The sequence below is a fragment of the Sceloporus occidentalis genome, unplaced genomic scaffold (genome assembly GCF_023333645.1).
Source record: "Sceloporus occidentalis isolate IW3139 unplaced genomic scaffold, rSceOcc1.0.p SCAF_6, whole genome shotgun sequence".
NCBI lineage: Eukaryota > Metazoa > Chordata > Lepidosauria > Squamata > Phrynosomatidae > Sceloporus > Sceloporus occidentalis.
The window spans coordinates 36,501,520-36,515,587 of NW_028316986.1; the positions used below are offsets into that span (position 1 = coordinate 36,501,520).

Below are 14,068 nucleotides of genomic sequence, written 5' to 3' on the forward strand. Positions count from 1 at the left end.
AAATTTTACAATCTCTTATCCAGTGGCAACTGCAGTTGCACACAGATAACACAGCATATAAACACTGATTCATTAGATAGTGAGCTAATGTTACTATCTTTTGCTCTTGACTCAATTTGAGGTAAGATTTCCAAACTAGAATTTCCTACTGTATAAATACACCCATAGAAGGCTGTCTCATTGTGCAGAAAGGCCTGTTTTTGAAACGGAAGGGGGGAGGATCTTATTTTTTGCAATTAAAATAATGTGAGGGAATGTAATCTTTCCTTTGGTTACTGATATGACTTTGTCATCAATACGACAAGTAATATTAGTTTTGTATTGGAAGCGATGGGTTTAAACTAGCATAAATTTAAAATCTGGCTCAAGTTATTTTCTTTTATGTTTAATAGAAATGTCCTGCAAATCTTTTGAGAACTCTTTCTTCAGTAATTGATGCACAGAAGTTATTGAGCTGAGCTCTCTCTCTCTCTCTCTCTCTCTCTCTCTGGCAGAACTGGAACATATTTCCTCTTTCTTGCTGCTCTGTGGATAATGCCAGCTTCAGAAACTATAATTTATGCTTGAAACTTTTAAGTTTCAAGTACAACAGATTAATAAATGGCCCAATTGGCATTTTGAGGTTCCATCAGGCTGAAATAATTGTTGCCTGTGCTGGTGTTTAGCAGTTAAAAGAGACCATGGAAATCAACCGTTTGATTCTCAATTTCATACTGTGCCATACAATCAATTCTTTTTAGTCAGACTGTCTCTAGATTTACTTCTGAGCCATAGTAAAATGAGGAAGCTTTCATTAATCTTTCAGATGCTTCATATTAATGACAAGGCTCTTGCATGAACAATGTAACAGCAATTAAAAAGCCCATTAATCTGCATTACAGCTATTAAAGATGCATGTCATTAAAGGGTATGGAGTTTGATTCATTTTAGCACCCCCCAAAAAATGGAGCAATTATGGCCTGGCAATGCACTTTGTCATCAAATTAGGTTGGGTTTTCCAGCAAATGGCTTTGCAGCATTTAGCTCCTCTCCTATTTTATTATTCATGACTGAAATGTGGAAGTCAAGACCTTTGAAATTACTTTACCTTCTTGTGGAGTGGAGATGTTCAAGGCATGTGAGCTCTCGGTACAGCCAGCCAAAGTGCAAGCAGTTAGGGTTATAGCATAGTTTGCAAAGGGCCGCAAGCCTGTCAGCATCCCTGCAACAGAAAGAAGCAATGCTCTTTGAGCGTATGTACACAGCAGGCAAGGATCAAAGAGCATGTAGATGTGCCATAAGATTACTGAGTGCAAGAGTGGACCTAATTGTACACAATAAACAGGAATCTGTTGAACCTAAAAGCACTGTTAGCTATATGGGGAAAAATCATGTTTGTCAGAGGTTTTCATCTTAGGCCTATTTAGATGTTCCAAGATTGGGACAATTCAGCACATGGGGGAAGTATCCAGATTGTCCCCAGTGGCATCACCTCTGCTGTACCTATATGAATCAGTCCATGCATGTGAATTATGTGCCTATTATCTCTATCCCGCTTTCCTCTTTTGCAAGATACAGATCACAGTACAGAATGCCTAACGTGATGCAACATTAGCTGCATGGCTGCAATTAATGTGCCCTTCCTTCCTTCCTTCCTTCCTTCCTTCCTTCCTTCCTTCCTTCCTTCCTTCCTTTTTTCCCTTTCAGAAATGTCAGGCCTGGAAAAGCCTGAGCCACCTCAATCACATAGTGAAGAGATTCACTTGAAATACAAACAGCACCTTTTAAAAAGTTCCTTTTTTGTTGAGAGATAAAGAGTTAAAACTTTATCTTCCTCTCTTGTCAAGTTTGCTGGTTGCTTGAGCTTCTCTACAGCTGCTAATTACATATCAAAAGACAACAAAATAAAAGAGATGTTAACTGCATTAAAGTCTAAGGCTGCTGCCAAACTGCAGAATTAATATAGTTTGACACAGCTTTAACTGTCATTGCCCATCCTATGGAATCCTGGGATTTGTACTTTGTTCTGGCACCATAACTCTCTGAGAGAGAAAGCTAAATATCTCACAAAACTACAAATCCCAGAAATCCACAGCATTAAACCATGGCAGATAAACCAGTGTCAAACTGCATTAATTCTGCAGTGTAGATGCAGCCTTGGTTGCCCCAGAACCTACCTATGCAGGCAAAATGTAGGTATATATAAAGCAGGATATAGCTAGAAGGCACGGTATCCAAGATTTCAGATATAAAGATTTCAGAGATAATGCCATGGGGTACAATCTTGATTCTCCCTCCATGTGTTCTTAAGAGGTTCTTTGCACAAGACACAACTAATGCATAGAGACCAGCAATAGATCTGTTGGGCTCAGTCTAAATCCACCATTCATATATTGATTTCCTCCCAACTTTAGAATATCTTAGTTGAATTCATGGATTTACTGTAGGTCAAATGGTGAGCAATCTTTAATATGTTTCACATATTGGTAGCCCATCTGCACTTTTTTGCTTTGCACAAAATTGTTCTCCAAGAAATGGTAAAAGCAGACAGGAAATAGAGACCAAGACAATTAATATGGAAAGTGGAGTCGAAGGCTTTCATGGCCAGCATCCATAGATTTTGGGGGTTTTTTTCGGGCTATGTGGCCATGTTCTAGAAGAGTTTCTTCCTGATGTTTCGCCAGCATCTGCTACCAGCCACAGATGCCAGCCACAGATGCTGGCAAAACATCAAGAAGAAACTCTTCTAGAACATGGCCACATAGCCCAAGAAACCCCACCAAAAAAATGGTAAGTGTTTTTTTTTTAAAGTATTAATACAAAAGATCATGCAGGAATAGAAATATCTTTTGAGTGGCTACGTTTCAAAGCACTGTCAGGTGTTTGTGTTTGCTATGGCGACTTGCTCAGGAACATAGCTGGCAAGGCATTTGTGAATCTTAAAATTAAGTACTTTTTCCTGTCAAATTCCAATAATAATATGTACTAGAACTTTTAGAGATCTGAATGCACATGTAACACTTGACCTCAATAATCCTTAGAATAACTTTGGAAGGTTGCTCACTGTTGTTGCTATGTTGCTGAATGTGGGCTGAAGTTGGGAGATAATGGAATGTGCAAGACCATGTGCTAAATCACACATATCTGCATTAAGCAATCAGTTACTAAATACAGCTATGATCACGTGATTCAATATCATGAACCGGAATTGTTTTTTAATGCAAGACCATTGCAAAATGAAAAAAAGAGTAGAAAATCCACCAGTCCTTCCATTTTTGAACAATCCAAGCTATATGTATAAAATGTGATTACAGGGGTGAATAAGAGGGGACATAGCCACAAATGTGGTGATATCTATCTATCTATCTATCTATCTATCCATTGACACATTGTGGTGATGCCTGTCTGTCTGTCTGTCTGTCTGTCTGTCCGTCCGTCCGTCCGTCCGTCCGTCCATCCATCCATCTATCATGTTGATCCCTTTCTTAGGCCAACCAAGCATTCAAAGCTAACAGGATTATTCATATTTAAAGTCATTTTTCAGGGAAATATGTGACTATGTAAAGGAGTCACAGAGCACAGGCTGATAGTCAGTGTAGCTGGTGCAAACAAGTGATACAGGTACTGAATTTCTGCCTTCATATACAGGTGGCCACATTTTGAACCAACAGAATTTCAGAACATCTTCAGAAGCAGCTCCCCAACCTCAAATGGTATCACTAGGGGGTGCGGGTGGTTCAGACTACACCAGGTGGCACTTCAGAGTGGGGATGACACCTGATTAGGCCCTCCTCTCTTTGCCATCACTGGTGGGGTGAGATGCACTTTCCAGGTCTGGTGGGGTTGCTGGCCGGCTGCAAAAGGGGGGTGCTGCTGCCACCAGCAGCTGTAGAACCCCAGACCTCCCCCTTCTTGCCATCATCACCTCTTTTTCCCAGATGGCAGCAGCAAATAATCACAGCTGTCAGCACCTGACCCTTCTTCTCCACTGCCTTAGCTCTCTCAGCCAAAAGAGCCACAGCTATGGAGGAGTCTGAACGGATGGGCACCGGCTTTCAGCCATGCCATTGGTGCCTGCCCCTTCTTCCTCCTTGCCTTGGCTCCTTTGGCTGAGAGTCCTGGCTGCAGAGAAGTCCAAACAAGAAGCCATGCTCTCTTCCCTCCCCTTCCATTACCTTGCTTGCCCCACTGTCCAGCAGTCCCCTTGGCAGTCCTTTCTGGTAGGGGGACAGGTGGGTGGCTAGGTAAATGAGACAGAATGAGGGGAGGGGAGGGTGGACAGGGTAGGCTGCTGCCATAGGTACTCCCTGGCAGCCTTTTTTTTTTTTTTTTTTGATCTGGCTGTGCAGCAGTTGGTCAACAGGGAGGGAGGGTGGTGCAGTATGTTACAGATACACCTGCTGTCCTTTCTAGATAATTGCATCAGGTAACACCAACCATAGTGATGTCATTGCCCACCCCACTAAAAAACAAAACAAAACAAAACCCACATAACACTTCTCTGTGCAGGTGTAAAGCATTAGAAATATAAAAAATTACAAGCTAGAACCAATAATTAGAGGCAGCATATTAAACATAAAACAAAAATAAAATAAAGGCAATAGCAATACTTGAAAAATTACACTTTGTAAAACCAACAGCAAAGCAGAAGATTGCTGTTGAGGGGAGCCACCAATAAAGACAAAGTTCCAAAGAATGGAGGAAAGGCCACAACGTTATTAAACAGAAAACAGCAAAGGTCGGATTGGCCCAAAGCATGAGGTCTGTATCTGGAACATCGATCAACCCACTGGTTGCTAGATGAACTGAAATGCCTGGTCACGGCCAGGCTTTGGAATTACATAGGAGCTATATAAAATGCAACTGGCCGATCACACATTCTCAGTTAAGCTCCTAGTCACCAGGAGGCGCTGCCACGATGTGGCCCCCGCAATGGCCACAGCGCATGCCCTCAGTGCTCCCGGGTCCCTAAGGACTCCTGATCCAGTGTTACGCAGCCCTGGAAATCATGGCCACCAGATCTATGACCTATGCTGCCACCCCAAGTTGTGAGAAGAAAACCCAGACCCAGGGAGGGAGGGTGGGAGTGCCAGGCAAAAATGGTGCCAGAAGCCACATGGCCTTAAATTGGCCAGGAGGAGAGGGAGGGGCAGAGGGAGGAAGGGAGCCCCGCCTCCTGTTGCAACCAGTCAACTGTTGCCCTAGAGGACCAGGGCAGCCAATTGGGAGAGACCAACGGCATCCCGAGCATGCTGGGAAGTTGAGGTCACAGCAGGAGGCGGGAGTCCCTCCAAACTTCCCTGGCTGGCAAATCGTGGGTCTGTGGGCCCCAGCAACGTATGCTGGGTGCGCCCAGGCCTGCAGCACAGGAGAAGGTGGCACCGGGCCCCAGCAGCAACCCAGCCGTCCCGGTAAGTCGGGCGGCGCATCTATGATTGAAAAAACACTAACAAGGAGTTTTAAAAATGTCTGAGAAAGTAAAATTTATTTACTTTGTGCAAAAAGACTACGGTGCTGCTGCTAGGTGAGCCCCTCTGGCAAGAGCATGCTACAGATGCGAATTTATTATTGGAAAGTCTCTCTTATAGCCAATTGCTTCACCTTATTTTCGAGGGCAAATGGAATAGAGCCTCAGACAAACACCTCAATGTCCTTGTAGGTAAGTATGAAAGGAGATCCTCTTTCAGTGACTCCAGCCCATTAAAACTTCAAAGATGAAAAACAGCATTGTGAGCTGGGCTAAGAAATAGACTGGCAGACAGTGGAAACAGGAAAATATTGGCATAATCTAATTATATTGACTAGTCCCAGAGAGTAATGAACCAGCCTATGCTGCACTAGCTGAGGTTTCCAGACTGTATTCTAAGACAGCCCTATGTATAACACATTACAATAATCAGACATAATATTTTTAGGTGAACTGAAAAGATAAATGTTTCACCATAAAGCTATCTAATCAAACCACACCACCTTAAAACTATCTAGTCAGACATTTTAAAAAATATTAAAATTATGAGAAAAAAATGGGTAATTGAGTTTTATTTCACATGTTGTCTGCCAATTGTGGTTTTTCAATGAGATTGACAAGAACTAGTTTAGAACCTTGATGGTATTCTACTGTACGTTTTTTATTCATTTCCTTCATTTTCCTCCAATAAATTAAAACAAAGCCTCAAGGTTTGTCTTCCTAAACAGATACTAAATTAAATATTACTAATAATTAAACAGGAGCTATTTTAATAAAGCTGAAAACTTACTCTGCATATCAAGTGGATCTCTTTGGCTAGGTGTGATTTCAGTTCGCTGCTACACTCTTAACTTTACATCCATATTTAACAAATGACATTATTCAGTTTCATGGGGTCACTGTGTCAAAATGTCTGTGTTAGGATTTTAATTTATTTCCAAAGGTTCCCTTCACTGGGCAGAAAGAGTGGTACCTTCTATTGATTTACTGTCTGTAATCCACCATGTGGATTTTCTAAAGAGTGGAATTTTTGCTGCAATTTTTTAAAATGGGAAAATCTGGCTGCATTGCAGAAGTATTACCACTGCAAGATGACAAGGGATCTAAATATTGTTGACATAAATTGAATTTTCTGGCACTCAGAGAAAGTTCAATGTGAATATAGTGAGTCTTATTATTTATTCATCTTGTAACATTGTGTATAAACTGTATTTTTCATCTTTTTAGCATTTTTTACATTTGATACCTGTGGCATCATTAATATTTACAAAAACAATGTCAACTAAAAGAAAGATGGAGAAGACATAATAGATGTTAACAGCTTAAGAAATTATAATTATTTGACAAAAATGATAGGAAGAATAAATATAAATTTCATCATCATCAGGGAAATAATGTTGTTGTTGTGTGCCTTAACATCATTTCTCAATTCTGACAACCACAAAGTGAGCCTATCATGGGATTTTCTTGGCAAAAGTTGTTCAGTGCAGATTTGCCTTTGTCTTCATCTGAGGCTCAGAGTATGAGTTGCCCAAGGTTGCCCACTGGGTTTCCTTGGCCAAGTGTGGATTTGAACCATGGTCCCCAGAGTCCTAGTTCAGTGTTCAAACCACTACTATGCTGACTCTCTCAGAGAGATAAATTCCTATTATAGGAGCTTATTGCATGGCCTCCGGTGCCTGACTTACCTCTTCCAAATTTGGCTCAAATCCAGAGGTTAGGCTGATTTTATTGCATGGACTTTTCTCTCAAAACAGCTTCTTGTCTCCAGTGCTGAATTTGGACCCCATAAATTGCTTCAGCGGCCATTTTTTCCAAATCGGAAGCTTCCGGTTTGGAAAAAATGGCCATAGAAACAACTTTTGGGGTCCAAATTCAGCACTGTGTTTGGAGAGAAAAGTCAGTGTAATAAAATCAGCCTAACTTCTGAATGTGAGCCAAATCCAGAAGAGGTACATTGGACACCATAGGCCATGCAATAAGCTCCATATTCTGCACTAATCAGGCCTCATCTGGAGTACTGTGTTAGTTCAGGGTGCCTCATTTTAAGAAGAATATACATATGCTGGAGAAATTTCAGAGATGGGCAGTGAGGATGATAAAGAGATATAGAGAACAAAACCTGTGTGGAAAAGTTGGAGGAGCTGGGCTTGTTCAGCCTGGTGAAGAAAAGACTGTACTCATTAAATGTCCCAAGGGCTGTCCCAGAGAGGAGGGGGCAGGCTTGTTCTCTGCTGTCCCAGAGAGTAATAATAATAATAATATAATTTATTTCTATACCGCTATTCCAAAGATCACAGCGGTGTACAGCAAGTAAATAGAACAATTAAAACAACATAACCCAAATACCCCAACATACACAATATCATGTTACAATAAAACAATAAAACAGTTAACAGTAGGACCAGGTCTAATGGTTTGAAGTTAAAGGAGGGTAGATTTCAAATGAACATTAGAAGGAACGTTTTGACAGTGAGAGCAATTCAGCAATGGAACTAATTGGCTAGAGAGATGGTGGGGCCTCCTTTTTTGGTTGTCTTCAAAAAGAGACAAGATAGCTGCCTGCTGGGAACGCTCTAGCTCAGTGATTCCCAAACTTTGGTTCTCCAGATGTTTTGGACCTTTGCTCCCCAAAATTCCAACTGTTGGCCAAGCTGGCTGGGGCACCTGGGAGTTGAAGTCCCAAACACCTGGAAGACCAAAGTTTGAGAACCACTGCTGTAGCTGGATTTCCTGCACTGAAAAGGGGTTGGGCTCAATGGACTATGGTGCCCCTTCCAACTCTGTGATTCTATTGTCATCACCATCACCATCACCACCACCACCACCACCACCATATGTTTATTCAAATATGACATTTCAGGCCAAATGACAAAATGAATGAATGAATGAATAAATAAAGGTTGCCTGTAGTAAAATTTACTCTTTTACAATGCACACTCTGTGTGGGAAATATGACCGTGGGGCTCCTAATATTGATCAAAGATCCTAGGATGTATCCACACTATACAATTATATCACTAAATCCTAGGAAATCCTGGGATTTATAGTTGTAGAATGGCACATAAAAATCTCTGCTAGACAGTTCAAGTGCTGTAGGTCAGTGGAGTGAGCTAGAGCTTCACAACAATCAGTTCAAAGCCCCTACCAATCCACATATCCCAGGGTCCTGTAGGACACAGCCATGGCAGTTACCATAGGTTTGTTTTATTTTGTGCGTTCAAGCCATTTTGAACTCATTGTGACCCTAAGGCAAACCTATCAAAAGCTTCTCTTGGCAGGATCTGTTCAGAAAAGATCTGCCAATTGATTTTCTCTGAGGTTGAGAGAATATGATTTATCCAAGGTCACCTAGTGGGTTTCCATGAGCGAGTGGTAATTCACACCCTGGTCTTTCAGAGTCCTAGTCCAATATCCAAATCACTATGGCATGCTGGCTCCCAAGTGATATCAAACTGCTATTATTGTACACTACACAAGCCCCTCATCTACACTGTATAAACAATGCAGTTTAATACCATATTAACTGTCATGGCTCCATCCTACAGAATCCTTGGATTTGTAGTTTTTGTGAGGCACCAGCACTCTTTGACAGATAAGCCCAAAGACCTTATAAAACTACAAATCACAAGATTCAATAGGGTGGAGCTATAGGACTTAAGTTGTGTCCCACTCTTCTACAGTTTAGATGCACCCTTAGATATGATGCAGTAGAACCCCAGCATTTGAATATGCCCAGGGCAATGCAAAACAGGCCCCAAAAGAGTGTTTTGTGACAAAAGATTTTGGGTCTCAAATCCAGTGCCTGCAAAATTGTTTTAAATTAAAAGTTGTTTCCCCAAGCCAGTACAAGCACCTATAACAGTCTCACAATATTATTCTAACAATGCATAATTAAATTCACTCAGCTAAAAATTAGTGTGTGTGTGTGCGCGCGCGCACACACACATCAATGATATGAGGCTTCCGACTTTATTCTGCAGGATAGGCAGGCGCGGAGTATAAATTTCACTGACTGACTGGAAGTGCAGAGGAAATGAGTGGGTAATGAGAGCGGAGCAGCCAGTTCTTTAATTGAATTAAAAGCTGGGTGACACCAATGCAGACACCTGTCCAATTACAGACAGGCCAAGGTGTTTACCATTGCTGTACAAGCGATTTGAAGATGACAGAAATCTTTCCGCCCACAGATTAACATAATGAAGGAGAACAGATTACAGTGGATGCTAGCCAAACAGCTAGGTTGGCAGCTGAGAGAGGAGGAAAAAGTAGCTTACTGAACTATGTAAAGAAAAGAAAGTGCACTTTTTTGTGCTTATCAATACTGCACTCTATTTGCATTTGCCAGCTTGCTTTTTTTGGAAGACAGCAGGTGGCAGGAAGAGAAATAAAGAGAAAATATCTGAAGATCCACATTTTAGTAAGACCAAAAAGGACAGATATAACATTTAACAGATCACCCAGTAACTTCTACAGAGTTGATCTTTCCAGGAATAGGTGGTTTGGTCACTTTCTGCAGGCTTTCCTTAACATTTTCTTTTAATGACAGAGCAGGATCTTCATGTAAGAGAGAGTTGTAGGAGAGAAGTAAGAGTGTTTGGATAAGGTTACTTAGTAGAAGCTATACTGAAACTATGAACAATGCACAGTGAGTATCATCATCTCTTGTTCATTTTGTCCTGTTTTCTACCACAGGGCCTCCTTGACGTCCCAAGGCACACTTGTTCTTCTTAAGTTTGAATGCTAACTTGCAAGTCAACCAGAGATGTTTCCAGAAAGCAAACAACAAAACATAAATGCTATTCATATATCATACATACATACATTTTGTTACTGGATCACAATTTAAAATTCAGTCCAGCTCCCAATACTGGACATAATGCTGTACTGTAGTCCTGAAACCACTTAGATATAGTAAACTGATATATATCAGTGCTACTTATATGCTGGCAATGTAGAAATGAAAAGCAGTGCCAGCACATAGAGTCGTTTGTGATGATGGACCTATAAAATTGTTCAGAATGAAGAAAAATTGGGTCTTCCATGCTTCCTGACTTCAACAGGTTTGCACAAAGTGGGACCCCAGGCCATTTCTAAGGAGAGTAAAAATAGGTCCTGCTGCAATATATAATAATATAATGTATAAAAAGATAGGTTAAAACATCAGGACACAAGAAAGATAAATTTCAGCTAAAACACATAAATTGGAAATGACTTGAAGGCACACAAAAACAAAAACATGGGTAGAAGTCCTTAGCACTGACCCTGGTACACCCCTTTTCCCCCCCAGCCTGCCTGTTTCATAAAACAGTTCTTTATATTGGTATTGATATGCAGATAGCAACTGTGGCTGTTATAAGGATAAGAATATTCAAGTAGTAGTATATTAGAGGTCTAGCTGCTACCCAGCATTTGTTGCTGGTCTTCCAATTCCCCAAAGCTTACCACTGCAAAAGGCAGAGATCCAGAAGTTGTGATAGGTTGTATTGTGTCAAAGGCTTCTCTGATTGAATGTTTTTTACTATCACTAGCATAAGTTAACAGCTCAGAACTTGGAGAATGGAGTTCCAATACCTCTCTGAGAGATAATAGCCCTGTTTAAATATTTGAAGGGATGTCATGTTGAGGATGGAGCAAGTATTTTTTTCTGCTGCTCCAGAGATTACGACACCAAACAATGGATGCAAACTACAAGAAAAGAGATTCTACCCAAACATTAGGAGGAACTTCCTGACAGTAAGCATTGTTTCATAGTGGAACACGCTCCCTAAAGTATGATGAAATCTCCTTCTTTGGAGGTTTTTAAACAGAGGCTGGATGACTATCTGTCAGGGGTGTTTTGGGTGTGTATTCCTGCATGGCAGGAGGTTGGACTGGATGGCCCGTGAGGTCTGTTCTAGTTTTATGATTCTGCCTTTATGCAGGTTCTCTACAGCAGAGCACCACCACCTCTCCTTTTGCAAACATACATTTGGGAAAGGAAACTTGGCAGGGAGGTTGCCATAGAGGTGTGCTAAGTACAAGTTCTTCCTGATTACAAGGCCCAAGCATATTGCCAAGGCAACCAGACCAATATTCTCTCTTTGGCATTTGATACTGTGACAAGTATGCACAGTAAAACAAAGGAGCATACTCAGTTGTTTTTGTAACAGGGATGTGTTTCCCCCTTAGCCCATATACATTCTGAGGGCAAATAATGATATTATCACTATAGCTGGCTATCTTATTGTATTCATTACATGATTCCTAATTGGGGATGGATTAATCAGCCTACTTCTGTGTCAGTTTTGCATATATTTAGTGGTAACTATTCAATTTTTGCAATCTGTGTGCATTTATAAAAATGAATGAAAAGAGCCATTCTTTTTCCATAGGCAATTGTCCCTAACATATTGATAAAGGTACCATTCACGAAGTATTGGTACAATTGTGTATACAAACTTTCGTGATACATGCATTTTTGTATGGTACTTTTGAGTTAAGAGCTGCATTACAAAATTTGGAGAAGTACATGATCTAATTAAAAATAATAATTGTAAGCCACTCTGATAGCCTTTAGGACTGAAGGGTGGGGTATAATTACAATAAATAAATAAATAAATCTGTTCTGAATAGCATACATTCTGGGAAGTACTTACTTACAGTTTACTTAAAAATTAATAGCAAATGATAAAAGCAGAAACAACTCCCCAAAAGATGGTTAAAGAAACAACACACTGGGACTGAAAACACATTTTGGGTTGGGAATGGAATATACAGAAATGTACTAGATTTTTTAAAGAACCTTCCTGAAAAACAATCAGAGTAAAAAAAAAATCATTGCAGCTTTGTATGAAATTACAATGGTATCACAATGCTCAGGTTTGGTGTGAAGGAAAATATCTCTTTCTGACTTTGCTATAAAAACATGCAAATGCCGCATTTAGATGGTTGATTCATACATTTGCTCACTGAAAGCAGATAATATAAACTCTGTGCTCCTGTTTCTCTTTTAAAACTCTATCACTAGTGAGTCACACTTTTATTGGTGTTAAGCGCTAATGCATTTTGCATTAACGCTTCGTGGTGAGATCTCTGGATTGGCTGGTGCCAAAGAGCTTAATAGAGATGCCAACACTCCTGAATTACATGGGATGCTAACACTTTGAAAACATCAATAATGCTTACTTTATGCTTATTGAATGCACTTTCAAGCTGATCCTTTCCATCAATGGAAGATTAGAGACAACTTCAATGGTGCTACTTCTGACCCTGATTTGACATCTGTCTATCTTCTGATAAATTTACATTAGATTTACTGATGGCTGAAAAGCTATGACCAGGGGCTCTCATTTCCATTTTGTGCTAAAGCTAAACCTACACTTGTGAAAATAATGCCAAATATTCATGCTATGATGATATCAGAATCAAACTGACACCAGAATTTCAAATTTCATAAGTCAGAATTGAAAAGTGAGGAGAATGGTAAAAAGGCAGCTGAAAGGGAAAGTCAAGAGAGTCAAATCCAGAATGTTTCAGGGTTGCTCAAACAACAATGATGGCAAAGCTCAGAATATCTACTATAGGCTAGTCTCAAATAAGTTATAAAAATAGGTTGTTTTTTTTGTTTTGGAATGGGGAGTATTAAATATTAAATAGAATGTTAAACACTGAAAGGAATTCTAAAGCACAATAAGGAGAAGGAAGTTTGAACAACAAAGGCAAATAGCTTTGGTAAGATATGAAGTTCTAAACCATTCCAAAAGGCTGAAAATAGAGAATCACTATGCCCAGATGGCATATGTCCAAGAATAATTAAAGATAAATGTGAAATATTTAATGTCTCTAAGAAGTATCTCCACTGCAGGATTGGAAAATGCTGCAGAGAAAATGTAAGTTGTTTATTGGTAAATCATTGCAAAAATCCCCCCCCCCCCCCCCGGGCTATAAAAAGGCAAAAAATAGACCAAGCCAAGGCAAATCAGCTGGTGGATCAAATTCCAGTCTAGCTCCATAAACTGAAACCATAGCAAGCAGTGGGTAAACAGGAATGCAGGGAAGGTGGGTTTGGAAACCAGTAACAGAGTGAATGGCTACAGCACAGAGCAGAAAGAACTTTTCATCTAAGAAAGACTCAACTAGGTTGCCTTGGAAGGGAAGTCTACATCTTAGCACCAACCCCTAAAATGAGTTCTTACATTCTTAGAACAGGTTCAAAAACACCCACAGTTCTGCTCATGCATGCAAAGAAAACTTTTAGCACATTTGAGACTGAGAGAAAGATGTCTGCAGTATAATCTTTCATAGATCAGGTCTACTTCATCAGATACAGTCTCAAAGGTACTGCAAGTTCGTTTTGCATACTGATCCAGAGTAACATGGTTGTGTCTTTGAGTTCTGCTCACTGTTACTCTGAACAGTTTCATATTGGTGTTAAATTTGCTTTCTAGGTTCTTTGACTCAAAGAGAAGCTAGGCCTTTTTAAATAGTAAACATTGTAATCACTTTGGGTCACAGTAGTTGCTTAAACGGTTGTTATACATCAAATATACTACACAGGGCCTCAGCTATTTGTAACCTTTGACTGCTTGGTTCAGGTTTACTGTTATCACAGAAGACAATACAGCTAGCTATGAAACAAGG

General features: G+C 40.2%; 1 protein-coding gene across 1 annotated transcript in view; it reads right to left on the bottom strand.

The window, feature by feature from the left end:
* USH2A (usherin) overlaps positions 1-14,068 on the bottom strand; it is a 665,032-nt gene that overhangs the window by 374,047 nt on the left and 276,917 nt on the right. The window contains exon 30 of the mRNA XM_089528326.1: positions 1,088-1,201. Within this exon, the coding sequence (XP_089384452.1) occupies positions 1,088-1,201 (114 nt within the window). The remainder of the gene's footprint in view (positions 1-1,087; positions 1,202-14,068) is intronic.